The sequence below is a fragment of the Panthera onca genome, chromosome E3 (genome assembly GCF_046562875.1).
Source record: "Panthera onca isolate mPanOnc1 chromosome E3, mPanOnc1 haplotype 2, whole genome shotgun sequence".
NCBI lineage: Eukaryota > Metazoa > Chordata > Mammalia > Carnivora > Felidae > Panthera > Panthera onca.
The window spans coordinates 18395073-18422923 of NC_138354.1; the positions used below are offsets into that span (position 1 = coordinate 18395073).

The 27851-nt window shown below is 48.7% G+C and overlaps 3 protein-coding genes across 9 annotated transcripts in view; all 3 read right to left on the reverse strand.

Moving 5' to 3' along the window:
• Positions 1–15: 15 nt before the first annotated feature.
• Positions 16–8998, reverse strand: PHKG2 (phosphorylase kinase catalytic subunit gamma 2). 3 transcript variants are annotated; one of them, XM_060649005.2, is made up of 10 exons: positions 8871–8998; positions 8357–8469; positions 3821–3996; positions 3491–3545; positions 2386–2451; positions 2131–2294; positions 1131–1221; positions 883–1036; positions 685–810; positions 16–583 (listed from the first exon to the last, which is right to left on the reverse strand). In XM_060649005.2, exons 2-10 carry the CDS (start codon positions 8449–8451, stop codon positions 290–292), a joined length of 1221 nt encoding a protein of 406 aa, XP_060504988.1. In that variant the 5' UTR covers positions 8452–8469; positions 8871–8998; the 3' UTR covers positions 16–289. The 3 variants fall into 3 exon arrangements, with proteins under 3 accessions (XP_060504988.1, XP_060504987.1, XP_060504989.1); XM_060649004.3 differs by having other exon boundaries at positions 8799–8928; XM_060649006.3 differs by lacking the exons at positions 2131–2294; positions 3491–3545 and having other exon boundaries at positions 8799–8929.
• Positions 8999–13367: 4369 nt separating this feature from the next.
• On the reverse strand, positions 13368–17012 carry TMEM265 (transmembrane protein 265). Its single transcript, XM_060649021.2, has 3 exons — positions 16550–17012; positions 15352–15522; positions 13368–13861 (listed from the first exon to the last, which is right to left on the reverse strand). The coding sequence occupies exons 2-3, from the start codon at positions 15517–15519 to the stop codon at positions 13700–13702; spliced, it is 330 nt and encodes a 109-aa protein (XP_060505004.1). The 5' UTR covers positions 15520–15522; positions 16550–17012; the 3' UTR covers positions 13368–13699.
• Positions 17013–17132: 120 nt separating this feature from the next.
• The window catches only part of SRCAP (Snf2 related CREBBP activator protein), a 35239-nt gene continuing 24520 nt past the window's right edge, over positions 17133–27851 (reverse strand). For all 5 annotated transcript variants that reach the window (XM_081791704.1, XM_081791701.1, XM_081791705.1 and 2 more), the window contains 9 exons: positions 27377–27642; positions 27038–27240; positions 24659–24828; positions 24335–24531; positions 24126–24240; positions 23825–23944; positions 20575–20769; positions 20335–20418; positions 17133–20223 (listed from right to left, as the gene is read on the reverse strand). In XM_081791704.1, coding sequence (XP_081647830.1) covers positions 17533–20223; positions 20335–20418; positions 20575–20769; positions 23825–23944; positions 24126–24240; positions 24335–24531; positions 24659–24828; positions 27038–27240; positions 27377–27642 — 4041 coding nt within the window. In that variant the 3' untranslated portion in view covers positions 17133–17532. The remainder of the gene's footprint in view (positions 20224–20334; positions 20419–20574; positions 20770–23824; positions 23945–24125; positions 24241–24334; positions 24532–24658; positions 24829–27037; positions 27241–27376; positions 27643–27851) is intronic.

A 27851-nucleotide genomic window follows, 5' to 3' on the forward strand; every position in this document is an offset into this window, starting at 1 on the left:
ATAGGGCACTGGCTCTCTCGGGCGTGCAGCAGATTTTATTGCAGGTGCAGCACAGGCAGCATTGACAAGGCTAGGCATGGTGTTGCGAGCAGCAGCGCCCTTCCACCTTAGCTCTGATCCCAAAGCCCTGGCTGGTGGGGACAGGTGTACAGGGCTGGTCTTTATGGTCATATATCAGTGGCGGCATGGCCAGGCAGGGGGGCCTGAGGCCAGAGCCCGTAAGGGCTGGAATGATAAAAATCCTCCTCCGGGAGAGTCCTGCTTTCTGGGGTTCCCCTGGGCTGAGGTGCTAGCCCAGTGCCAGCACGGTGTCGTCCTCGGTGATCGCTGCGGAGTCCCCCTCTTCTTCAGGGCCCATGACGGGAAAAGGCCCAGGGGGCTGGTGCTGGAAGAGGGCTGCTCGGTTTTGTTGCTCACCCTTCTTCACCCAGTGCCCATAGAGCCGGAAGGCACAGTTGTCGATGAGGCGCCGCACTGGCCGCAGCGCGTAAGGGTCCCTCAACAGTGCACTCTTGGTCAGCGGCCGGACACGCTGGGTGCTTAGGGCCACTCGTCCAGCAGCCAGCACTGTCCACACTGCCACCTGGGAAGAAGAGGCAATGTGAGCTCCAGTGGGGCATCCACCATAGGAGAAAGATCATGGGACAGAGGAACAGGCCCAGACGCTGACACTCTCAGGCTTACCCGGAACCGCTGGCGGGGGGTGAGGTTCCAGGGTTGGCTGCCTTCACAGCGCTCAAAGAAGGGATGCTGTAGGGCTTGCTCAGCTGTCAGGCGCTCCTCAGGATCTACCTGTAGCAGCTTTGAGATCTAGGGGAAACCCCAGAGCATGAGAGGCAGCTCTTGGGCCTCCTTCCTCACCCTCTCATGGCCCCAGCTCACCAGGTCTTTGACGGTGTCCGAACGGTCATCCCACTCAGGTGAACTAAACTGGTACTGGCCCTCCATGATCATGCGTAACATCAGGATCTGGCGTCGGTGCCAGAATGGTGGCGAGCCAGCCAGGAGTGTAAACAAAATCACCCCACAGGCCCAGCTGGGAAAGAGACCAGAGTCAGACAGGGCTAGGCAGATGTGTTGAAGGACAAGACACAAAGGAGAAAGGAAGTGGGGGGAGACCATAAACTCACAGGTCGACCTCCTTGCCATAGCCGGGGTGGGTTTCATCCATGGAGCATTTAAGGATCTCTGGTGCTAGGTACCCTGGGGTCCCACACAACTCTGGGGAGAGAGAGCTGAGATTGATGGATGCCACCAGACCCCTAACTCAAGGGCCTGTTCAAGGGCCCCTAACTCCAGACCTCTGCTGGAGCCTCAACGCTGCCAGGACCATAAGCGTTCCCATTCTGCTCCTGCCTGCCCTCCACTGAGGGCAGTACTAGACCCTAACCTTGCTGCACAACCCAAATACCCACCGAGGTTCCTGGTGGCCTTCCTGGGGAAAACCTCATTTTTGGATGGACTTCAAAGTCTTCCCCAAGCATATCATTTGCCACCTGCAACCCAACCTACCCACTCCTTACACAACTTTGTGCCACGTTTTTACATGTATAACATAAATGGAAAGCAAAACTTCAATCTTTTCTACGTTCCTTTCTGCCCAAATGGACTCCTCCTCCTATAAACTCTATTCTGTGTGGCAGAATCACCACTCAAACCAAGGAGAACGAATGGGAATATAGGATTTCTTAAGGCTCATACTGAGTAAGTCCCTTGTTTAAAAGCCTTCCTTGGCTCCCCGTTGTGGTCTCGGGCTCAAGTCTAGACTCCTAAAGCACAGCCCGCCATGACTTGATCCTATTATTGATCCTATTATTTTTAGCTGCTTCTATCACTTCAGGTACCAATTCTTTCATCCCAGCAACTGCCAAACTGTGTTCCATGGCATACTTCCAGGAAATCTTAGGCCTACCTCATTTGAAAATGACTCTCCACCCACGCCCACCCCAGATCAGGAAGCCCACTGTGAGATACATACAATGCTTTGCACCTAGAGGATACTTGGCAAATGCTCACTGTCTTCTCCTCTTTGCTTGGTTACCTGGGTACTCAATTATCAGACCCAGCTAACCAGCCTCAGGTCTGGGTCTCCTTCCCTCCCAAGCCTTTTAGGGCACCAGGACCCCTCACCTCGAAGTTTCTCGCCAGGTTCCAAGTGGCAGGAGAACCCAAAATCTGAAAGTCGGATCTGCATATTGTCATCTAGGAGAATATTCTCAGGCTTCAGGTCTCGGTGCACAATGTTGTTGGCATGGAGAAAGCTCACTGCTTCCAGCAGAGACCTCATGATGGACCTGAGGGAGGTGCAGTCTCCTCCTCTGCTTCTCCCTGCCCGGCCACACCCCGCCCCCTGCTCACCCCACCGGCCACAGGCTCAGCCATTACCTGGTTTCCTTTTCTGAGAGGGCCACCTTCTCTGTGAGATAGTCAAACAGCTCTCCCTTCCGCATCCTAAGGGATAGGAGGGATTGGGAGGTAGGTGTACCTTACAAGAGGCTGAGAAAATAAGCCAGTGGCTCACAGAAAATACCACGGAAGAGGCCAGTAAAGAGATTCCTCTTAGACAAACAAAGGGTCTTGAGACAGAGTGCTCCAAGAGTGAACTGGATGCCCGGGGCAGCTTGGCCCAGGGGATGGGTAGTTGAAATATATGCACTGTGCCATGAGAGGGTAGAATAAGTACCTTCTTGCAACAATTATTTTATAGGAGGTCCTTATTATGTGAGAGTAAACTCGAAGAAGACCTTTTAAAGTGAATCTAGACCATGACCAAAATTTTACAGTTAACAGTAGTAAAAAGTTGAATAGGACTTTATTTTGAATTTTGCTTATTTTATATTGTCTTTAAAAATTGAGGTTATTAACTGCAACTCTGCATCAGTCCTTGAAATCCGGAGTTGACTGGGGGCATATCAGTGTTTTGCAACATTGTGTGATGAGGTAACAGACACTTCCTACCTCCCCCGGCCAACTTTTGCAGAGGGTCATTTCTGTATGAAGACTTTGTGAATTTTTTCCAAGGGTCTCTCTTAAATATTTGCTATTTAAACCATTCTCTTTTGAGGTACTTTGCGCTGCTTTACATTATATTTTCTAACATCTCACACTCAGATTCAGACTACCCAGAAAACGAATTGATGGGCAGAGACAAACACCATGTAAGGTGGTAGGGTGTTAAAACAGCGAGAGACAGATGAGCAAGAACCTGCTGATAAGTGGTCAGCTCTTAAAACAGCCTTTTCTTCCCTGCTAACCTTTCGACCATGGGGGACTGGGACAGTGGCCCCTTGGGTCATGAAGACCCTTTTAAATTGGCTGGTCACTAACATTCTGGAAGAACCTGCCCAATCAGGGCACCCAGGGAGAGGGGCCAAAGCCAGGAGTACAGGAAGGTGTGAGCAAGGTAGTCTTAGCCCACTGCGCTGTCAGGCTGGGGCCACGCGTGCAGGGGAGGAGGAGGCTTCTCAGATCAGGGCAGGGAGATACTCACAGATCAAACACCAGGAACATGAAGCTAGAAGACTCGTAGGAATCGATGAGAGTGACTGGGAAAGAGGCAGAAAGGTAGAAATACGGAGATGGAAAGGAGCGGATGCATGTTATAGGGGCTTTCCACCCCAAGGTGGCAGTGGGCTGTTACTGGGAAGGAAGGAGAACCAAAAGGAGGCAGTAGGGACCCAAAGGCTGGCCACACTTTGAGGTGGAGCAGAGCCATGATGAAGGGAGCAGAGGCATGGAGGCAGTGTGGGGGGAACGGGGCTATGGGCAGGGCCGGCAGGAGGTGGCTGTCAGCTAACAGGAGCAGGGAAGGCAGCCTCACTGATGTGGGGGTGGCCGGCGACCTGGCGAAGGATGTGCGTCTCTCGCCGCGTGGCTTCTCGCACCTCCTCTAGCTGTTCGGGGCTCAGTCGCTCAGCTGTCACCTCCATGATCTTCACCGCAAACTCATGGCCAGTAGCTCGATGAACACAACGGCGCACCACGGAGCTCACTCCTCTGCCAGAGTGAGACAGCACAAGAGTCAGGCCTCCTGCTCTGTCATTTTCACGCAGAGTGGTGCCTCGGCATCCTCTTACCCACTGCACCAGATTCCGAAGATCCATCTGGGCGACAAGGCTGCCTCCCGAGGAGCTTGTTCTGATCTACAGTAGCTTCACAGTAGCCTCAGCAAGCAACCTGGATACCCAGCAAGGTGCAACACAAATCTCACAGAGAAGGCAGGTGGAGGTCCTGGGTTTGAACCCAGTTTCTGCCACTCCCTCCGTGAATAAGTCTAGGCAAGTCTTTTCCACACTGAGCTCCAGAGCCTGCCTCTTGCTTGCCCTGGAACCCCACAAGGAGAAAGTGGGAAGAAATGACCTAAACCTCACTCCAAATTTTACTCACACTTCCCTGATTACCCCACCCAAATCCCAAAGTTCTCCTAAAATACGTCAAGTGCAAGGGGCTCCAAATAAATATTGGACCATTGACTGGAAGACCAAAGTTGTGAATTAGGAGACCTTGGTGTAGGCCCCAAATTTGCCACTAATTAACCTCCATGTAACCTAATGACCTAAGGTCTCTGGGCTTCCACTTTGCCGGCTCTGAAACGTGGCCAAAAACATCTTGAAGAGATGTTGAAAAACATTAAGGAGATAGAAGCAGAAAAGCCCATTTGGCATGGTGAAGAGAAAGTCCCAGACAGGTATTTCATTGCTGGGAATCTGTCACCAATTCCATATGACCCTACAAGTACCTCAGGCTAAGTGCAAATCTCTCCAAGATCGGCCCTCACACCACATTTCCTACGTTGGTTCCCTGGCTGCCCTCCACATAACTTTACTGCCGTGCTCTCAAGGCTTCCTTGCCCTTATGTAACTCCCTTTGCTTAGAATGCCTGTCAACCACATCTCTAGTTCCATCGAGAGATATAAACTATTGACCCTCTGGCCAAGTGCACTGTTTGGTCAGCGTATTCTTGTTCTTTTCAAAACGAATTCCCATCTTAAGTGGGACAAGACCCGTCCAGCTGCCGCAGTGCTCCCCACACCTACTGCCTTACTCTTGGCCACTTCACAGTTTCACTTCCCTGATCTCCACTAAATGGTAATGCCATTCAACCAGACTCCCAAGCTAGAAATCTTGGTACAGTTCTTGGCTTCTTCCTCTCCTTCACAATCCACCACATGCAACCAGTCCACTCCATTCTGTGTTTTTTTCAATTCTGTTTCCTACTTCTCCACCCCCATAGCTGTTAACAGCCTCCCCACTGATCTCCCTGCTGTCAGTCTCAGCCACTGCAACCCATCCACCACACTGCTTCCAGAATGAGCTTCTTATGACAGTCCTGTCATAAGAATCATGTCATTCATTGCTGAAAAGTTTTCCAGCTTAAATTCCCTAACAGTTCCCTCATTCCTTAGTGGGACCCCCTAGAACAACTGTGCTCTTTTGAAATGAGACCTAAGAATTCCAACCTTATAGTTAACTGTGGAGTGCACTTAAAATTGTTTTCTCTCCATACTGCATCCCTATTACCTGCAAGATAGAAGTCAAATCCCAGTTCCTTCACCCATCACTCAGAAATGGTCTCAGTTTCTGTTCAGCCTCATCTTTGGCTATTACTCTGCTATTCAATATTTATTTCAGTGACTTACAACTTATCAATTTCTAGAATGCATCAAGCTCTTTTAAAGCTTCATGCCTTTATACATGAATAGACTGGTACTCTGGGAAAAGTCATTCAGTAAAAGTATGCAGGTAATTTACTATGCAGGGAAAAGACAGTGGAGACCAGGGAGGATGCTACTACTGTAATGCCAGAATGAGATGACAGGGGCCCTACCCTCTGACCTGCTTTCTCCAAAATGGGTCTTTCTGTACTCTGTGGCAGTGGAAACACTGTCCTTCCCTAAGGGTTCTTCCCAGCCTCGGTGAATCCTCCCTTATCTAGTCCTGAAACCCTATGTCAGCTTAGGACTTGGATTTCAGCTCACTTCTCTTCCAGACACTTTCTCCCCCCTGATGACCTCCAACCAGTCCCAGGGGACTTAAATACCAACTGTGCAATTGGCTCCTGCTGCAGTGTCTCAAACCTTGAGTCCTCTCCAGAATTCCTGATCCCAAAGGCCTTTGTGACATCTCCATGTGATATATTTTAAAAGAGTCTGAACAAATCTAATAGCCACACCCCTGTCTGCTTTCCTGGCTTGGGCGGCATGGGTCACAGCAGACCATGCCAACCTTCCAGAGGCACGTTCTTTTTGTGCTTTTATTTCTAACTCACAGGTGCTATCTTATATCTTAGTCTCCCTTACTGACTCCTCCTTCTGTAACCCCTTAATGGTGACAGGCCTCAGGGCCTAAGCCTAGGCCCCCTTTCGTTTCTATTTTCTCACCAACTACTATCTATATGCTAACGCCTCTGATTTATTGCTCTAGCCCAGCTCTCTCTCCAATTCCAGACACATGTACCCACTTGACAGCTCCAGGTAGATATCTCAAAACTTAATATTTCCAAAATGGAATTCCTGACTTGCTTGCCCCTGCCAGAAATCTGATCTTTCTCACACTTCTTCATTTCAGTAAACAGTACTCAGGCACTCAAATCCAAACCTGAGACGTTACTCTTGTTTCTTTTCGTTTCCCTCATGGTCCATAACCAGTCTTTCAGGAAACTATCAAGTCTCTCTTCAAATCATCACCTAAATCTATCCACTTCTCCCCATCTCTACCACCGCTCCTCTATTCTAAACATCACCATCTCTAGCCTGAATCCATCAGTAGCTTCCTAACTGATCTCTACACATCTACTCTTGTCCTTTTCCCATCCATTCTCTACACAAGAGCCAGAATAACCTTTTTTAAATGTAATAACACATTTGTGTTGAGCACTTACCATATGCCAGGAAGTGTTCTAAGAGTATCATACTAAGGGGCATGTGAGTGGCTCAGTCGGTTGAGTGTCCGACTTTGGCTCAGGTCATCATCTCACAGTTCGTGAGTTCGAGTCCTGTATCAGGCTTGCTGCTGTCAGCACAGATCCTTTGTCCCCCTCTCTTTCTTCCCCTCCCCTGTTCGCACACTCTCTCTCAAAAATAAATAAAACATTAAAAAAAAGCGTATCAGGGCACCTGGGTGGCCCAGTCGGTTGAGCATCCGACGATGGCTCAGGTCATGATCTCACGGTTAGTGGGTTTGAGCCCCGCGTCGGGCTCTGTGCTAACAGCTTGCTCAGAGCCTGGCGCCTGCTTCGGATTCTGTGTCTCCCGCTCTCTCTGCCCCTCCCCCACTCACTCTGTCTCTCAAAAATAAATGTAAAGAAAAAAATTTTTTTTTAAAGTGTATCATATTCTTTCCATCCTCACAGCAACCTACAAGGTAGGGTCTATTTTTATAGCTGAGGCATGGAAAGTTTAAGTTCCTACCCCCAAATCAAAAATATGTAAATCAGATCATGTTACTGCCCTGTTTGAAACCACCAATTTCACTAGAATAAAATCTAAATGTCTTATCATGGCATAAATCCCTACATAATCTAATGTCTATTTACCTCTCCAACTTAATTTCCTCCACCTTGTGCCACTCTTACTACATTCTAGCCACCATGATCTTCTATCTATTGCTTGAACAGGCGCTTTCTAGCCTGAGCCTTTGCATGTGCTGTTCCCTCTGCCCCAAATATATCCTATCTCAGCTCACAAGCTGTTCATTCTCATCCTTCAAGTCTCAGTCCCATTAATTACTCTCATTCCATCATCCCAGCATATGATGACCTTTATCTTGTTTTTGTGTTTATCCTCCATCTCTACCACCAGCATATACTCCAGGCAAACAGAAAACCTGTGGGTCTTGTATTCCTAGTGCCTCACACAGTGCACCCAGCACACTATACATGCTTAGGAAATCTTTGATGAGTAAGTGTATCTGCACTGTCTCTACAAGTGAGGCCTTTCTTCTATTCTCTGCATGCTGAACTCCTATTCATCCTTCAAGACCCAAATATCCCCCTTTGGGGGGAAGCTGTGGTTTTATCAGCCCCATCACACTATTTACACGGCCTGATACTACTTGAACGTTTTTTGTGTCTCTTTCAGTCACTTCATTTGGAGGACAAACAACTCTTCTACCCTCCCTGTGCTTAGCTTCATGTCTGGCCGACAGTAAGTTACTTCAACTATGCTTGCTGAACACATAAATGTGTGAATTTGGAAAAAATGGAGGTTGGCTCAGAAAGAGTTTAGTCACCAAATGTTGCTCCACTAACCACTGTTCCTTCCCATTTAGAACTATCCAGCCCTCAGATGGAATCGTGTATTCTGGCTAGGACCTCATCTCTCTGGAACTCTGTCTCTCTGGCTGAATGAAGCCTCACCTGCCAATGATGTCCTTAGGGTCGTACTTCTGGTAAAACTCCTTGGCCGCTGCCCAGTCGGGCAGCTCATCCTCCGGCCCCACGTCCAGCGTCATTCTGAAGGTGGTGGGGGCCTGTGTGGAGGAAACGGAGGGCAGGGAGGGCAGTGAGGCCCACAGGCTCTGGGAGGACACACATCGCGGCTCGCGGAGGCGCAGCCCTTGCGGCTGGGGCGCCAGGATCCTGGGGGATAGGGACGGGGTGGGGGAAGGATCAGGACTGGGGAGACCCTGCGAAAGGGCCTAGGGGGCGGGAAGGGTGGCAGGGCAGGGAGGGGGACGGGGGAGGGGAAGGGAAAAGGTGCTAAGGAAGAAAGGAAGGGGCACACGGGCAGGTGGCTGTTGCTGCGCAGGCGCACTTGGGCGGGCACTGGGAGGGGTCGTGGGGTCTCGCGCAGTCTCACCGGCGGGTGAGGAGAGAGAAGCCAGGGTCGACGCGAAGCCTCTCTGTCCCGGGTTCGCCTCCAGTTCCTTACCTTACTCCCAGGGCGGCGCCGGCAACGACCTCAGGCCCCGCCCCCATCCTGTCGGCGAGTGGTCAGCGCCGCCTGAAGACTGAGCTTCAAAGTCCCTTCCGATTGGAAGTTCGTAGTCCAATAGGAAGCGGGGAGTCCCTAGGCTGGCGCGGGCGTTGGAGCTCTGAGTTACCGAAGGCTAGGGCGCTAGGGCGGGGCTTCAGATGCAGCCAATTAGTGCACAGGATCTGCTGGGGACAGCAGGGGGCGGAGCTCGTTGTCTAGAGGGCTTGGAGGCTTCCAACGGTACCCGGAAGTTAGGTTTACCCGGAAGCGTGGCTTCTGAGTATCTGGGTCGCGGGACTAGCTGCGTCTCAGGTTCCCGGACTTGGTCATGGCCCCTTCCTTTCCTCCTAGCATCACTATCTGAATTTGGCTCTTTTTTAAACTTTTATATTGGCAGCCTGGCAGCAGGAATGACTGCTTTGAGAAGTCACTTCCCTGCTTTTAAAAGGCTCGGAGTGGGCGCCTGGGTGGCTCGGTTGAGCATCTGACTTCGGCTCAGGTTATGATCTCAGGGGTTTGTGAGTTCAAGCCCTACATTGGGCTCTCTGCTGTCAGTGCAGAGGCTGCTTAGGATCATCTGTTTCCTTCTCTCTGTCTCTCCTCCGCTTGTGCACTTGCTCTCTCAAAAGTAAACACTTAAAAAAAAATGCTCAGAGCATGCAGCTTGGACCCCCACGTGCCACTAGGTGAGGACTTGGACGAGTCAGAGCCTGTCAACCAGAAGAGGCTTCCTAGTCCTCTGGTTGCTGCGCCTCTTCAGTATCTCCAAAGCCCTCGTGCTCACCATTTGGGGTTATACATTTCCCAGTCTTCCACCACCGCCTCCTAAAAGCCTTGGGGGATTATCACACTCTGTTCTAAGCTTGCCAAATTGTGTGTGATACTGCCCGGAGCAACTTACTTCATAAGCCTTTTCAGTGCATAGCTCAACCCTGGCATTCACTTACTCATTCAATAAATATTTGCTGAGCGTCTAAACGCTAGACTATCAGCAGTGGGGGGGCGGGGGGGGGGGGGGGAGTCCTCACCCTTGTGGAGGTTATGTTCCAGCAAAAAAAAGGCACAGAATGAATTCATTTAATCTTTAGCAACTATCTTAGAAATGTCACTTTAGGATCACAACCATAGAAGAGAAAAATGAATCCAAGTAACTTTTTAACTGAGTACTTTGACTTTATACCATCAATCTGAACAAAATCGCAAAGAAACCTTGAACTTAACTTTAGTAGGCTGTTTGGTAGCACAATGGGATAATTATTCAGAAATTGGGCAAATGAATAAACATGTTGATGTAGTTGGCAGCCAAGTTTCTTCCTGTGGGAATATGGAATTTGGGATGGGGAAAGGGGAGAAAGAACCTTATGACTGATTAAAATCGTATGACTTAAAAAACAGATTTAAAACAGATAAAATTAGATGTGTTCTAGCTCTAATCTCTAAAAGGGCCTAAAAGCAATAACATCCCAGAAGAATGAGTACAGCTACTCTAAGTCGTTTTAATTTTTTTAAATGTTTATTTTTGAGAGAGAGAGAGAGCGTGAGTGGGTGAAGGGCACAGAGAGAGGGAGATGCACAACCTGAAGCACTCTCCAGGCTCTGAGGTGTCAGCACAGAACCTCACATAGGGCTCCAACTCACAAACCGTGAGATCACGACCTGAGCCAAAGTCAGACACTTAACCGATTGAGCCACCCAGGCACTTCTACTCTAGTCATTTTAAAGTAATAGTCCTCAGTTCAAGGAACCAGGACTCCTTGGGAGAAATGGCCAATTCCAGGCTTGGGCCAGAAAGTAAGTGAAGAAATGTGGAGACATAGCAGGACACAAGAACCAAGTTGAAGGAATTTCCACTGGTCAAAACCAGGAACACAAAGATTAATGAGGCTGAGAGGAACATGGGGGAGCCTTCTGATGTGCTAGAAATGTTCTACTCACCTAGGTGGTGATTATATAGAGGTCTTCATATGAGGTGTTCACCAAGCTGCACACTTAAGATCTGTGTACTTTACTTCATATAAATTATACCTCAACCAAACATTTTAAGGATGACAGTAATGAATCTAACAAATTGAACTAAAAAACAATCTGGGACCATACTTACACTAAAACTGACACTGGCTCCTGAGTGGATCAGCCAGGTAAGCAACTCTTGATTTCAGCTCAGGTCATAATCCCACAGTTCAAGAAATTGGGCTCTAAACTGACAGCAAGGAAACTGCCTGGGATTCTCTCTGTCTCTCTGCCTCTCCCCCACTCTTGCTTTCTCTTTTTCAAAATAAATAAGCATTTTTTTAAATTGTAAGTATTTAGGAAAGAAGGGCCTTCAACTTACTCTCAAATGGTTCCACAGTAACAGTTTGTGCATTTAGAAAGATCTAAAACAAATGTGAAATGTTAAAAAAGTATAAATCTAGGTGAAGAGCACATGAGTTCATTGTACTATTCTTTTGTTCAGTAGGCTTGAAATTTTTCAAAATTGAGTTTAAAAGTAGCAAGACCTTGGGGCCCCTGGTGGCTCAGTCGGTTGAGCGCCCGACTTTGGTTTGGGTTTCTCAGCTCATGAGTTCGAGCCCCGTGTCGGGTTCTGTGCTGACAGCTTGGAGCCTGGAGCCTGCTTCGGATTCTGTGCCTCCCTCTCTCTCTGCCCCAACCCACTCGCATTCTGTCTCTGTCTCTCTCAAAAATAAACATCAAAAAAAAAAAAATTTTTAAAAAAATAGCAAGACCTCATTTAATCAGTTTGGGGGAATGGGATAGTTTCCTCTAGAAACTGAAAATGATTAATGAAATATTACCTTTAAAAAAGTTTCTGTATGAAATCTAAAATGTGTTATACTGATGTGCAGGCAGCAGCTTACACCAATTAAATCAGAATCCCTAGGGGCAAAAGCCCAGGCATTAAGTACTTTTTAAGGCTCCCCAGGCAGTTCTATTGTGAAGACAAGATTGACCACCAGTGCCCTAGGTATGGCTTCTATCCATTGCTGTAACTCTAACCTCTGGGACCAACAATAGAGTCTCTTCACTTTTATTTCCTGGAGCACTTCAGAACGCTGAAGACCACCATCATGTGCCTCTTCTTCTCTTTAATCTTCTCTCTTCGGTGTGCAACAAATATCTCTAATTCATTTACATGCTCTGCTGGTCTCTAAATTATGGTGAAATAATCCAAAAATTCAATTCCCAGAGCACATGTACTCCAAGAGACATGTACAAGGATGTCCACAGCAGCATGATTCATAATATCACGAAACTGTAATCATCCCAAAAGTCCACCAACAGGAAATGGATAAAATGTAATATATTCATATAATGGAATACCATACAGTAATGAAAACTATAGCTGAATCAAATATTAATGAATCTCAGCAATAATGTTAAAGAAGCCAGATATGAAAACAATACATATGATTCCATTTATACAATGCTTAAATGCAGGCAAGACTAAATTCCATTGTTAGAAATCAGAATGGAGGGTGCCTAGGTGGCTCAGTCGATTAAGCGTCTGTCTCTTGATTTCAGCTCAAGTCATAATCTCAGTTTCATGAGTCTGACCCCCACATTGGGCTCTGCCCTGACAGTGCAGAGCCTGCTTGGGATCCTCTCTCTCCCTCTCTCTGCCATTCCCCCCATTCATGCCCTCTCTCTCTCAAAATAATACACTTAAAAAAAAAAAAAAAAAAAAAAAACTTATCAGAATGGTAGTTACTTGTGGGAAAAAAGGAAGGGAGTGGTATTGGGAGGGATATAAAGGAGGTTTTGGAGTAAAGGCAATATTCAATTTCTTGATTGAATGGTGATTTTCAGATGTTTGCTTTGCGTTAGTTTATAAACTCTGTATTTGTTTGGGATATTTTCCTGCATGTATACTTCGAAATTTGAAATAAAATATGTTTAAGATTACCATGAGGCCCAAGATATGAAAATTCATTATAATCCTACAAAGCTTCACACACAGGGCAGAGACTTACCTGTGACTGCTATCCAACCCTTCCATTCCTCTTTTGACTCTGGAAGCAAGCTATCTGGGTTCAATCCCAGCTCTGCCTCTCACTAGCTGGGTGACATTGGGTGCTTGTTTCCTCAGCTATAAAATGTAAATAATGGTACCTGCTATCGATTAACTGTGAGGACTGAAGGAGTTAAGAAATATAAAGTGCTTAGAACACAGCCTGGAACATAGTAAGCACTCAGTAAATAGTGGTTGCTGCTACTACTCTTCCTATCTGGCCACAGGGTCTCTGTTGATGTGCACAGGAGAAGCTGGGGTGTTTCCAAGAAGGGAAACCACCAGCAGAAGGGAGGGGGTGGAGAGAAAGAAAAAAAAAATCCTTTCTTTCTCTTGGAGTGCCTAGGTAAAGGGAAATGCAGATTTTGCCATCGGTCACATGTCCATTCTGGCTCTCGCCAAGAACCCGGGGAAAGTAGGGGAACAACAATTAGACAGGAGCATTTCACCACTAAAAAAGCTTTTTATTACAAAACAAATTCTAATAAAATCAGGCCTGGTTTTCAACCCCACCTCTGGGTTGAGGCCCCTAGGATGTGATGGGCTGGGGGAATTAGGGGGTGGTGGGCACTGAAAGAACAGAGCAGGCTGGCCTCCCCTCATCAGTCTCAGCTGCTGCCTCTTTTTAGAAAGGTCTAGAAGAGCTCTTCCAAAGCCCTTTGAGAGAGGCACCATCCTTCCAGCCAGGAAGGACCACTGCTCGCCCCAGACCCTAGCAATGCCGCACTGCAGGATCCAGGAGGTCTCGCTGATTCTCAGCAGAGGCCACCCAGGGTTACTCAGCCTGGGCGATGGCGTAGGAGAGCAGCCACAGAAGCAGAGGGCCCAGAATGAGGACAGCAAGCCAGACGGCAAAGCTGGCCAAGATGAAGTTCCGGGCCCGGGCCCCCCAGTGCACTGCCTCCTCGGACCGGCCTGCCTTATGCCGCTCTTCCGCCTGTGGGGGCAGGTTTTTGGTTAGGTTCTCCCCCTGCTTCTGACCCAAAGTACCCATTGTCCCACACCAATCCTCCATCCTTGTCATGGCTCAAAACCTGACACCCAAACCCCTAACCTCCCTTTCCAATGTCTATCTCTCAAGCCTCATCTGCAAATCAAGTACCCACTCTGCTCTGTGTACTTCTCCAAGTAGCCATTGTCAGCTCACAAGATCACATATGGGAAAGTACTTTTCAATCCTTTTATTCCCTATCTTTTTCTACTCATCCCAGGTTCATTCAGAATCTGGAATCCTCGGCAAGAAACAACGAGCTATCTTGGAGTATTTAGCCCCGCCCCCCCACCTCCACGTCCAGTCAAACAACACTCCATTCTTATTAGCCCCATGAGTCTCAACTCTCTCATTATTAAGGATTCTGTTTATGATTTTGACCTAATGAAGCCCAGAAATTCTCATGATGATAAGAATACAGTTTGATAGTTAAAATCCAACTAGGATTGAGAAAATTCCAGCATGATGTTTAAGTTATCCCATGTGGCCTTTCAAAAGGTCCATGTGCAGTTTTGGTTAGGTGTTTGGAAATGGTGAAGCCCTCTCCAAAACTCCACAGCTTCTTCCCAACTGCTACAGATCACTCTAATCACTGCTCAACTGCCTCGAGTTCTGCCCCTTCCAATCCATCTTCCATGCAGGCCTTGAGAGCAGATCTCACTGAAACACAAACCTGATCATGTCACTCTCCTCTCCAAAAACTCTTGAAAGTACTCCTCAGGGGGCACCAGGGTGGCTCAGTCGGTTAAGCGGCCGACTTCGGCTCAGGTCATGATCTCGCGGTTCGTGAGTTCGAGCCCCGCATCGGGCTCTGTGCTGACCGCTCAGAGCCTGGAGCCTGTTTCAGATTCTGTGTCTCCCTCTCTCTCTGACCCTCCCCCGTTCATGCTCTGTCTCTCTCTGTCTCAAAAATAAACGTTAAAAAAAATTAAAAAAAAAAAGAAAGTACTCCTCAGTACTCTGAAGATAAAGTTTAAACTCCAAGCACAGCATTGGAAGCCCTTGGGAATCTGGGCCCTCTGGCTTCATCTGTCACTATTCCTCAGTGGTCCAGTTACGCAGAACTAATAGTCCAGGTACACACTGTTCCCTTTACCTGGAACGCCCTTTCACCTTTAGTCACTCATCCCCTAAGGTTATTTTCCTGTCACCTACTCTACTATACACATGTATGTAATCACACGTACGTACACTCCCTAGCTCCCCAAATGCCTTGTATTTCCTCTGTCACAGTACTGATGACCTGCATTCCAGCCATAATTATCCATTTTCGCAGTTCTCTTTCATTAGACGGTGAGCCCTTTGACAGCAGGCCCAGAGCCAAGCTCTGACAAGTACTTAGTAACTGTGTGATCACTGTAGATATAGATCAGATACACCAAACCATTGCCTAACTACACCCACCCCCCTGCTCCCATAGGAATTGCATTCCTCACCTTGATGGCAAACACAAGGGCCACGACTCCCAGGCAAGAGCAGCCACAGATAATGCTAGTAGCTGCCAGGTAGCGGAGGCGGAGCCAGCAGCAGCGGATGGGGGATGGAGAATGAGCAGCTTCCATGTTGCTCACCAAGGTGTCCACTGCCTTCTCCTCGTCCTCCATCACCTGTGGGCGATACAGTCAAGGTACTTGTAAGCCCAACAACTGAGCCATTGGCCTGGCGTGCTCAGACTCCACCCCTCTCTCTAATCTGTCCTCGTGACCTAGCCCAACTGTCAGGTAAGCTGCCTTATGCGGAATTCCTCCAGTGACTCATAGACCAAGAGAGGAAATGTGTGGCCGGAATCCTTTTTTCTCAGCCTAAGATTCGGAGCCTTTAAAGGCAAGCTGGTGTGAATATCGCATTATCTGTTTTGCTGTTGTGACATGTAGGGAAAAGGAAAATGACAGGAGCACACTGACAAGCAGGAGAAAAACCATCTCAAAAGCTGCTAGGAATCAGACTATATAAGTCAGTGACTTTAAACTGTATTTCAAAGGGCTTAAAATTTCCTGAAGTTCCTCAGAGGCTGCCCCTGAATATTGAGGGGTCACAAAATAGCACCCTAAGCCCTATACCCCACTTTAAGCAAAGCAATCATTTCATGTGAAAACACGGTGGATGACAACACAGGGATGGGGGAAAGGAAGGGGAAAATTATCCATTCAAGCTCTCTTTATAGCTGAGGACACTGAACACCAGAAAATCCTTACCTGCGTAAATCAGGGCCTCTTTTGCTATGCTGACTCCCTGCTACCTCCCCTCTCCATTTTAACCCAGGACCAGTCTGACCTCATAACCCACACAGAAACCTACATAATGATGCCTTGCTTAATCACTTCTCATTCCCCTAACTTCTCAAGTCCTCTGAGCTCTGGCATCAAACCACCTTTCCACCCTCATCTCCAACCATCCCCCTACATCCTACACAAAACAGAACCATTTGCAGTTCTCTGAACACAAGTAACAAAGGATAGATGGAAAGAGGAAAGGCAAGATAAGAAGAGTGCAAAGAATCTCTACCACAAGGCTGAAGAGTGGGTATGGGAAAAGAACTGCTGAGGTAAACACAGATGTAGTCATTGGGGGGGAATGCAAAGAGAGGGTCCAGAAGTGATCAAAGGAAACGTAAAAATGAACAGGGGCTCTTACCTGGCTATAGGCCTTGAGGGACTGTGAGTTTCGGCTCCTGCCTCAGGTTTGATTTGGCTTGGGTGGAGAAGGAGCTGACTCAGGTCTCCAAGCCAAGCCCAGGGGTGGGGTTGGGTGGCCAGCCACCTCCTGAAAAGCCCCAGGAGCTCGGAATGGGGTGTGGCTGACTCAAACTAGTTTGGCTAGATGGAGGGAAGCAAAAGGGGGATGGAGCAACTGGAGGTAGGATGCCTGCCTTCTGGAAAAGGAGTGAAAGCACCTGAGCAAGAGGAGTAAAAGCAGGGGAAAATCTGAGGCATCAGAGAGCTCTGAGGGAAAGTCCAGAACTAAGGGAATAGGAGGAGAGAGAAAGTATGAGTTGGAGTGACTTAAAACTGAAACTTTAGGGAAAGACACCCTACCAGATCAGATTTGCCAATCTTCCCTCCTCTTGGGTGATTTCTACCTCAAAGACACATAATTCTGGGTTAGAGATCAGGTACTAGGGTTTTGGCAAGAACAAGAGAGAGGAGGAAAACGATGCCCAAGTTCCCACCCAACCCTCCACCAGACCAGAAAATCAGAAGCCTCCTTACGCGGATGCTCATACAGAAACTAAGTTTATTATTTTTTCTTCTTAAAAAAAAAAGAAAAAAAAAAAAAAAACTCATGGTAGAGAAGAAGCCCCTCCCCCTTCCCCTAAAGGTGGGGGCTGTGAAAGATAGCTGGGGAATCAAGTACAAGGGGGTGGGGACAGAGACTATCTTGCCACCCTTAACACTGCCCAGCCTTGTGGGGTGGAAGGGAAGGGGGTATATGAAGAGCCCCGTTTCCATGACAACCAGTTGCCTACCCCCTACTTTGGTGGAAAGAAGGGAGAAGGCCCCTATGTCTCCCTGGAGGCTTTCCCCCTCAAAAGACTTCAAGTAGTGGTTAACAGAGTCAGGCCTGGTTGTGGAGGGAGAGGGGCCATGGCGGAAAGCCCAGGTGGAGGGGCAGCCCACTCACGTCTTGGCCTTGCGGCCTCTGTGACTAACGGTAGGGCCAGCCAGGTGGGAGGGGGCACTGCTGCGCAGGATACGCTGGTCCCCTTGGTTGGTGGCCCCACCAAGTCGACGGGGGCCAGGCCGGCGACGTAGGGTCCCATCCCCTTCCTCTTCCTCGCCTGAGGCTTCAGCCTCAGACTCCTCTACAGAACCCTCAGGTCCCAAGGGACTCGGGGGCTGTAGGCGGCCCCGCTTTGCCAGCCCAGGGCCCCCGCCAACTGGGGCCCCTGCCCGTTTGCGAGGCACCTTCTCAGTCTCTAGTGGGGGAACTAGAGACCCTGGACGCAGCCGGGTAGAGCGCAGTTTTGGAGCTAACGAGACCACAGGAGGTGTCAATTCTAACCCGCCTGGCCCACTATCTGCTAAATCCAGGTCATCCTGAATTACAGCCACCACCATGGACCCTTCACTCTTTCGCCCCCGCATTCCCTCTGCTTCAAGCCGCAAGCGGGCCAGGCGGGTGAGGGGGCGGCTTCCGTCCTCATCAGAGGAACTACCCTCACTCTCCCCCTGGCCCTGGGGTTGCCGCCGCCTCCCCAATCCACAGCTCTCGAGGACAGAAGAGCTGTCACGGTCCAATACGGGGAGCTGGCTGGGCCGAGGTGATGGTGGATTCTTGGGAGGTCGACCCCGTTTCCGCTTGGGTGGGGATGTTGAAATGGTGAGATTGGTGACAGTGTTGGCGACAGTAGCAGTGGGACAGGCTAGGAGTGGTGGGAGTGGTGGCAGGGGAGGTGGTAGCGGGAGTGGCTGTGTCCGGCTCTCTAAGTTGCCATCCCCTGGAGAGGAAATGGTCCCAGGAATGGGCAAATCTCGTGCCTTAGGGGGCCGCCCACGCCTTCTTTTCTCCACAGGTGATAGGATGATGGGCTCGGGTCTGTGAATTGGCTGGGGTCCAAGAGGCTGGGACCCAGGACTAGGCTGGGGTCCCAGGACAGGCTCCGCAACAATAAGGGTCTCAGCCCCAGGGACTGGGTCAGCCCCATTGGTTTTTCCCTTAGAGGTGGATGAAGGTACCTCATCCACCCCTCGCCCAGCATCTGCTGGAGACCTGTTCTTCTTGGGGGGCCTCCCCCTCCGACGTTTCACAGCAGGAGGGGTGATGGCAAGAAGTGCCCCTTCTCCGTTCTCTGGGCTGCCCCCACCAGTCACCCCCAGCTCAATGCGACGGCGAGCTATGAAGGGTTGCTGGGTTGGGGTGGGCAGTGTGGATGGGGGAGCAGCTTCACAGGGCCCACCGGTGGGAGGTGAGGATTCTGGCCCCGACATGCTGCGGGCAGATGGGCTTCCCGGGCTGGTACCAGTCTCAGAGACCCCAGGCACTAGGGTGCTGGCAGTTCCCCGCTGCTGTCGCCGTCGCCTCACCAGTTCCTTTTCCTCTACCACAGTCACTAGCCGTCCCGGCAGCTTGCGAAGCACTTTGGGGCCTGGAGGCTGCCCTGGCCGACCAGCCCCCTGACCCCTAATTTCTACATCAGCACTGGTGCGACGCCGAGGGGGCCGGGCAGGTGAAGGACTCTCAGGTGAGGAGGTGGCCGAAGATGAGGTTGATGGGGCTGCGACCTCTGCTGGAACAAGTTCCTGTGGCTTCTCTGGGCTGGAGGTTGGGGTCTGGGCCTCCACCAGCTCTTCTGAGCTCTTGTCAGCCTCCAACGGCTCCTGAAGTAGCTCATCAGATGCTGCTGAAGGTGGGAGCTCCAGCCCATTGCTCTCACTCAGACAGGAGGGCACCTCCTCACCATCAGGCAGCACTGTGAGGATGGTCCCCTCAGCAGGCTCTGGCACTTCCTGCTCTTGACCGTTGGGGACGCTGTCAGCCTCCAGGGTTGGGCTAGGTGCAGAAGAGGCGAGAGAAAGGTTCTTCTCTGATATAGGCAGGATCTCAACAGCAACTGGCAACAGATCCTTAGGGGGCACAAGAGTAAGTGGGGAAGTCTCGGAACTGGCCATATCAGCCAGCTCCGGGGACTCGGTGGATGCCAATGCTTGTGCACACAGTTCTGTCTCAGGCCCCAAGCCCAAGGGGAGGTTGGTGACTGGGGGGGAGACGGGCACAGAAGGCAGACCAAGCAGGAGAGGGGAAGAAGGAGTTGAGAGAGAGGTTTGGGCTGGAGGTGGAGTATGAGCTGGCGGAGGTGTACAGGCAGGAGGAGGGGTACAGGCAGAAGAACAAGAGGGAGGAATCTGTGAAGGGGGAAGTGGAGGAGAAGGCAAGATATGAACAGGAAGCATGGTTATTGGATTTGGGGCTGAAATGGGGATCGGGGCAGGGATTGGAACAGGGATTGGGGCAGGAATTACAGCAGGAGCTGAAGCTGGAGTGGGTCGAGGCCTAGGTGCTGGCCGGGGAACTCTCTCCCTGGCAGGGCTGCAGCGTGGGGGTGTGGAAGTGCTGCGGGTATGATGGGTGGATGTGACAGGAGTGTGGTTTGCCCCTTGAGTCTCAGCCCGGGCTCCACGAAGACGTTCACTGACGCGAGTCCCTGGCCTTTCAGGGGCCTTGGCCTTCTTACTGCGCCGGTGACTGCCTCCACCAGTCCCACAGGAAACCTCATCCCCAGCCCCTGGCCCCTCCTCCTCCTCTTGGGGTAGGCGGAACACCTCCTCCTTGGCTTGGTCCAGGTCCTTGCGGGCAGCTTCCACTTGCTCCTACCAACAACAGAGCCCAAACAGTGGGTGGTCAGAGGGAGGCAAGCAGACTGGGACTGGTTAGAAAGAAGCAACTTCCCACTTCTATCCTCACCCCCTAGAAATACTCACTTCTGCCTGCTTGAGCTCCTCTCGGCTCACCTCCTCCAGTGAGGCTTCCAGGAATTTCATGGCATAACGCTCAATGGGGGTCAGCTGTGGGAAGAAGAAGCAGTGATGAACATAGGGACTTGGCAACCAGGGCCCATCACCCTTGATTATTTTCACCAGGGAAGATAGGAGGAGGATCACAAGGTCCAGAGGAAGAAGCTGAGAAGGGTAAGGTTAAGAACTAGTGGGTCAGACACTGACCTGTTCTACAAGGGCAGCGATTTCCTGCTCAGCCCGGGACATCTCTTCATCCTCAGCCCCAGGCCGGCCGGCCTCCTCTCCATCACCAGCAGGAAATCCATCATTCTCATTGAATTCTGCAAGCTCAGCCACCTGTTCAGCTTTGGCCTGGGTGGCTGCACGGATATCCTCTTCATCCTCTGCCCGACACAGTGCCTGCAAGGATGTGGGGAAGCAAAAAACCACAAAAATTAAAGAACTTTACATCTTGTAGTTCGATTCTGGCAAGAATCTGAAGCCAAGTTTACACCAAACCAGGTTTACAACAGAACTCAACTCTCTTCTGGGCCCTCAGAGTTACCAAAGCAATGCAGTATTTCCACATAGGATGAAACAGATTTGACTTGGCGGCCCACCAGTGACGAACTGTTTTTAGAAATCTCTAGCTCTGCTTCCTTTTCCATTCAAGTCAGCCTTAGATCTCCTTAAAAAAAAAAAAAACAATCCTAGGCTGCCTGGGCAGCTCAGTCAGTTAAGTGGCGACTTCAGTTCAGGTCACGATCTCGTGGTCCATGAGTTCGAGCCCTACGTCAGGCTCTGTGCCAACAGCTTGGAGACTGGAGCCTGCTTTGGATTCTGTGTCCCTCTCTGCCCCTTCCCCACTTGCCCTCTGTCTCTCCCTCTCAAAAATAAACATCTAGAGAGAAAAAAAAAGTCCCAGGGCGGCCTGGGCAGCTCAGTGGTTAAGGGTCCAACTTGATTTTGGCTCAGGTTGTGATCTCATGGTTTTGAGACTGAACCCCAAGCTGGACTCCACGCTGGGCGCGGAGCCTGCTTAAGTCTGCCCCTCCCTTGCTTGTGCATGTGCACTCTCACTCAAGATAAATACGTGAATAATAAGAATAAAAATAATTTTAAAGAGCAGTCCCAGAGGAACGCCTGGGTGGCTCAGTCAGTTAAGTGATTATGGCTCAGGTCATGCATTATCTCACAGTTTGTGAGTTCGAGCCCCACATCGGGTTCTGTGCTGATTGTGTAGGATGTGTTAGAATTCTCTCTCTGCCCCTCCCCCAATGGTGATCTCTCACTCTCTCAAAGTAAGTAAACCTTAAAAAAAAAAAAAGTCCCAGAAAGCTTTAGTTTTTATTTTTTTAATGTTTATTTCTCAGAGAGAGAGAGAGAGAGAGAGAGAGGAGCGAGCGAGCATGAGTGGGGGAGGGGCAGAGAGAGGGAGACACAGAATCGAAAGCAAGTTCCAGGCTCTGAGCTGTCAGCACAGAGCCTGATGCGGGACTTGAAGTTGTGAACTGTGAGATCATGACGTGAGCCGAAGTTAGACGCTTAACCCACTGAGCCACCCAGGTGCCCCCAGAAAGCTTTACGCAAAAATCCCCAATTCTTCTTTGCCTCAAGATCCATCTTGACAACACACTACCACATCTTGTCTTTTCCTTGAAATGAATATCCAGGAAGCTCATACCAAAGTCACCAAGAGATGCAACCTAGAGTGTGCTCAGCAATGAGGGCAAGGCACTTGGTAGGGAAAAAACATCTCCATGGTCTCTACTACTTCTGAAAAAATACAAATGCCCAGCCCTTGCCCCCCAAAATCACAACTTAGTATATTCTGAGATGGGGTCCCAGGAATCAATCCTTTAAAAACCTCTCAGGGAGCCGAGGGGGGAATCCCTGGGTGGCTCAGTCAGTTCAGTGTCCGACTTTGGCTCAGGTCATAATCTCATGATTCGTGAGTTCAAGCCCAACATTGGGCTCTCTGCTGTCAGCACAGAGCCTGCTTCTAATCCTCTGTCTTCCTCTCTCTCTGCCCCTCTCCCACTCCTCTACTTGTATGCATGCACTCTCTCAAAAAAAACCAAACATTAAAAAAGAACATACTGGGGCACCTGGGTGGCTCAGTCAGTTAAGCGTCCGACTTTGGCTCAAGTCATGATCTCACAGTTCATGCGCTGGAGCCCCACATCAGGCTCTGTGCTGACAGCTTGGAGCCTGGAGCCTGCTTCAGATTCTGTGTCTCCCACTCTCTCTGCCCCTCCCCCACGCACACGCTGTGTCTTTCTCACAAAAATAAACATTAAAAAAAAATAACATATTAAGGGGCACCTGGGTGGCGCAGTGGCTTAGGTGTCTGACTCCTGACTTTGGCTCAGGTCATGTTCTCATGGTTTGTGAGATTGTGCCCCATGTCAGGCTCTGTGTGGACAGCACAGAACCTGTTTGGGATTCTGTCTGTCCCTCCCTTGCTTGCACAGGAGCACGTTCTCTTTCAGAAGTAAATAAATGAACATTAAAAACATTTTTTTAATATTTAAAAAATAATAATAAAAACAGTTTTAAATGAAAAGCTCTTCAGGGGCACCTGCCTGGTTCTGTCAGCAGAGCATGAGACTCTTAATGTCAAGATCATGAACTCAAGCCCCACATTCAAGTGGGCATGGAGCCTACTTAAAAATAAATTATTTAAAAAAAAAGTAAATAAAATAAAATAGTATTTCGGGGCACTTGGCTGGTTCAATTGGTGTAATGTGTGATTCTTGATCTCAGGGTCATGAGTTCAAGCCCTATGTTGGGTGTAGAGCCTATTTTAAAAAAATTAAAAACCAAAAAGCTTTCCAAGTGATTCTACTATGCACTGGTGTTTGAAAAATAAGAGGTTACACCACATAGAAAGCACTTCTTACATCCATTATGCCATTTAAACCTCAGTTACTTCCTTCTCATTAGCTTTCAAAAAGTGGAAAGTGAGACTCATAAGATTAAACATACTTGACTTAACAAACAATTATTAAGAAGTACTGTTAGAATTCAAATCTGTAACTGAGGAGTCCAAAGCCTTTTTTCTATGAAATCTTGTGAACCAATAAACAATCTACTCCCAACCATCAAAGGCCAACAGTAGGGGTGTGCCTGAGTGGCTAAGTTGGTTAAGCTTATGACTCTTGCTTTCAGCTCAGATCATGATCTCATGGTTTGTGAGATCAAGCCTTGCATCGGGCTCTGTGCTGACAGCAAGGAGCCTGCTTGGGATTCTCTCTCTCCCTCTCTCTACCTACCCCTCCTGTTTGCCCATGTTCTCTCTCTTCTCAAAAATAAAAATGAATAAACATGAAAAAGAAAAAAAGAAAGAAAAGGTCAACAGTAATCTGGGAAGCAGCAAAAATGTCCTTTCCCCCTACAAAAGCTCAATGGGCTGAGAAACCATAGACATCATAACTATTAGCTCTGCTCTATAGATTGCCCACTCTTTTTTCACCTGCTCTAGGATATGGGTCTGCTTGCTGGCCACAGTCTCTTCCTCCTCTTCAGGGGCAGAGGGTACAGATGAGCCAGGTGGCTCTTCCAGGGGCATATCAAACAGCTCTCGGATGGTCTGCTTTGGAGAGAACAGAGGAAGAAGTGTCAGCCAATAGAATGCTGGGCCCCGGTCTACAACTATGAGATGACAGCTCTTAGAAATAGAAGTGCCACTAGTTGAAAAGGCAGGTTGAGGCCAAAGCATCCTCTTTAATAAGCAGAAGTAATTCTCTCCTCCATAGGCTGGAAGATCTTAGTACCTGTTTAAAATAGGCTGTGGTGAAGTTGCCTCCCTCAATGGCCATGTCTCCCAACATTCTCTTTTGATTTGCCTTTTTTAGGATGTTCTCCTCCACTGTCCGTTCACTGATGAGTCTAGGGAGTGATGAAGGCATGTGTAAATAGCCAAATACATTAATAAAACCCTATCAGTAAAGAGGATACAACATGAGGGAAGACTAGGCAATACCTGTAGATGTGGACATCTCGGGTCTGGCCAATCCGGTGACAGCGATCCTGGGCCTGAGCATCCATGGTGGGATTCCAGTCGCTGTCATAAAAAACAACAGTGTCTGCTCCTGTAAGGTTTACACCCACGCCCCCACTCCGAGTTGAAAGGATAAAGCAGAATATGCGTTTGTCTGCATTGAATCGTTCCATCAAAGCCTAGAGAGAAAAAAAAAAGGTAGTATTAGGAGACAGAGGCTCAAAAACAGACCCAAGGCTTAGTGGGGCCCCTTCTGGGAGACAGTAGCTGAAGTAAGCCTTTGAGGGCTACAGATGCCTGGGTTACCTGTCTCTGTTCAACTCTAGTAGACCCATCCAGACGCAAGTAGAGGTGGCCGTGGTAGGTAAGAAACTGTTCCAATACATCCAGCATTCGAGTCATCTGGGTGAATATGAGCACCCGGTGGCCCTCTGCCTTGAGCTGTCGCAACAGCACTGCCAATGTTTGCAACTTCCCTAAAGAAATATGAACGGGTACAGGGAATTTGCTCTAAGCTGGAATAGGGAGAACACTTAGTACTGAAAGGTTGTAGTTGAAAGATAATAAAAGCTTTAGGCCAGGGTTTCAATTAGCCTAGGAAATCAAAAATTTAACTTTATTTTCTTCCCTTAAGGAGTCCCCTCTTTAGTCTGCTCCTTTCTTGGATCTAATTTCTCTGGGTCTAACCAGAGGTAGGATAACATACAGACCCATGGGGGAAAAAAAGGAATCCTCAATGGTGGTACTACAATCCTTAGGTACTACAATGAATTATGCCCGCTGAAACAGATAGATTTATAGGACAAATGTCAACAACACCAGCTGGCAGTCATGGCTAACATACAGGGATTGAAGAGCACTGAGATCAGAACCAGGGAGAGAGGATCTTATGAGGTTATCTAGTTAAACCTCCCATCAAACATAAAAGTTAACTTCTATAACATTTCTGATTAATCATTTTGAATGCTTTTAATAGACTTTCAACTGATCTACTCTAAATGGGTTCATACGTTACAAAATTATTTTTTTTACTAAAATATTTATCGAAGGGCGCCTGGGTGGCTCAGTCAGTTAAGCACCCGACTTAAGTTCAGGTCATGATCTCACAGTCTGTGAGTTTGAGCCCCACGTCAGGCTCTGTGATGACAGCTCGGAGCCTGGAACCTGCTTCCAAGTCTGTGTCTCCCTCTCTCTCTCTGTCCCTCCCCCACTCATGCTCTGTCTCTCCCGCTCTCAAAAATACACATTAAAAATAATTTTTTAATATTAAAAAAATAAAATGTTTGAGTACACATTGATAAAAATTTTGTTGTCTGATGTTCTAAAGCATTTAAGAAATTCCCAAAAAACGTTACTACAGAAATATTAAGGGGCGCCTGGGTGGCTCAAGTCTGTTAAGCGTCCAACTCTTGATTTGGCTCAGGTTGTGATCTCACATTTTGTGGAGCTCTGCACTGACAGAGAGGAGTCTGCTGGGGATTCTCTTTCTCTTCTCTCTCTCTCTCCCCCTGCTTGTGCTCTCGCTCTCAAAAGTGAATAAACACTTTTATTCATTTTTGAGAGAGAGAGATAGAGGGAGAGAGGGAGGGGGAGGGGGAGGGGGAGGGAGAGAATGAGCAGGGGAGGGGCAGAGAGGGAGACACAGAATCTGAAGCAGGCTCCAAGATCCAAGCTGTCAGCACAGAGCCCAAAGCAGGGCTCGAACTCACAAACCATGAGATCATGACCTGAGCTGAAGTCAGACGCTTAACCAACTGAACCACCCGGGCGCCCCAATAAACATTTTTTTTTAAAAGAAAGAAATATCTCTGCAGCGTTGTGGCAGAAACAATTCACTCCTGTGTCCAAAAGACATTCTTGCTTAACAGAACCTGATTTAACACTGTGGACACCTGGCAGAGAGCCCTTGATCCCAGAGAGCCCCAACCAATCCTAAAAGATAAATCATGATTGGTCTAAATGAGCCACAGTTCCTCTTTGCCATTTCCCTTTTTTTAGTGATTAATCTAGGGATGGGCAAATGGCCCAATTTAAGCCAATGAGTCGTGAAGCACAGTCAGCGGGGAGAACTCGGCCCTCCACCCCCCAAAAAAGAGAAACTTGCTTAGAGTCTTTGTCTCAACCCCTGCTTCTTGCTCAAAGCATTGCTGTGCTCCCTGGAGTTATGGCAGCCATGGTAAGACCATTAAGAAATAAACATGAGACTACAAAGATAAAAGCTAAGGATGATAAGCAATGGAGAAAGACCAGAAGGTTCCTGGATCCATGAAAACACCAGTAAGCTGAGCCAGTCATATACCACTATGTTTTCCCAAAAGAAAAACTAGTTACCATGCCGTCTTGTACCACACACTTTTCCCCAAGAATCTGAAAACTCTGTTGTACTATCTTATCTGTCACTGTATCCCAAATGGTTAGCAAAATACAACAGATATTCACAAAATAATCACTGAATCAATGAATAAATGAGTTAGCACACATTTTCAACTTTCATCAAATTCACAAATGCCAAGAATGTAGCATAAAGGCCTACATTTCTGTCTTGCCTATAAGCATAACCTGAACAACTGTCTAATGTTTAATGAAATTCACAAAGACCTCATGTACAGCAGCTCTCTGAAGTAGCAGTATCGCTACTAAAAGAGGGGAAGAGGTCAAGGGATCCTCACTGGACAATGAACTTACCACAATCATACTGGATGAGCCTCAAGTCAGGGAACTGGGTGCGCATGTTACACACAATACGGTGCAAGGGGCGAGCCCGGGGCCAGAGCTCACAGGCCAACTGCTCCTGGAAGGCTGCCTGACGTGGGGCCAGCCAAGGAGGTGGGTGGCAGGCATGCAGGGAAGGGGGAGGTGCCTCCACAGGAGGCATGACAAAGATGAACCTGTGAAGAAAGAAGGCAAGCAGTATAAAAGGTGGAATTCTGAAAGGCCCCAGAAGTGCACCTTCACCAGCCCTAACCACTACATCCACTCAGAGGCCCCAAGACCCGCTTCCCATTAACACTTAGCCCTGCCAACCTCTCAATGATTTCTGACAGCTGGTCTAGTCGTTGCTGGGGAAACAGTACAGCCTGGCAGGCAGCCTCGGTATAAGTCCAAAAGGTGGGGTGGCTGGGGCCAGGAGAACGAGGGCCGATGGGGCTGGCAACAGGTTGGGGCAGGGTACAGAAATCCAGGACTTCAGTCCCATACACAGGTGCCAGGGCCCCATGAGCCTCACTAAGTTGGAAAATCCGTTCCAGGCGTTCAGACCGCTGCCGCTTCCGCTTTTCCTCCAGAGAGTCCTGGGATGAGGAAAAATACACACACACACACACACACACACACACACACACACACACACACAGAAAAAGTAATCAGTATCCTCACAGAAAACCTGACCATTCCTCCCCGAATTAACCATAACTGATGTAAACTGTAAGACTCAAAATTACGTTATGTTTTTAGTGGTTTTCCAAGTTGTCAATAATGCATGTTATACCTCTCATAAGGT

Bases quoted from the DNA above. Each gene is read 5' to 3' on its own strand.
- PHKG2 (XM_060649005.2), bottom strand. From the start codon at position 8,451: ATGACGCTGGACGTGGGGCCGGAGGATGAGCTGCCCGACTGGGCAGCG. The intron at 3,546-3,820 runs GTGAGGCTGCCT...CCTCTTTCCCAG, and splicing joins CGCCGGCCACCCCCACATCA to TCACTCTCATCGATTCCTAC. The intron at 811-882 runs GTGAGCTGGGGC...GGTTTCCCCTAG, and splicing joins CGGACACCGTCAAAGACCTG to ATCTCAAAGCTGCTACAGGT.
- TMEM265 (XM_060649021.2), bottom strand. From the start codon at position 15,519: ATGGAGGACGAGGAGAAGGCAGTGGACACCTTGGTGAGCAACATGGAA. The intron at 13,862-15,351 runs GTGAGGAATGCA...CTGCCCCCACAG, and splicing joins CCCTTGTGTTTGCCATCAAG to GCGGAAGAGCGGCATAAGGC.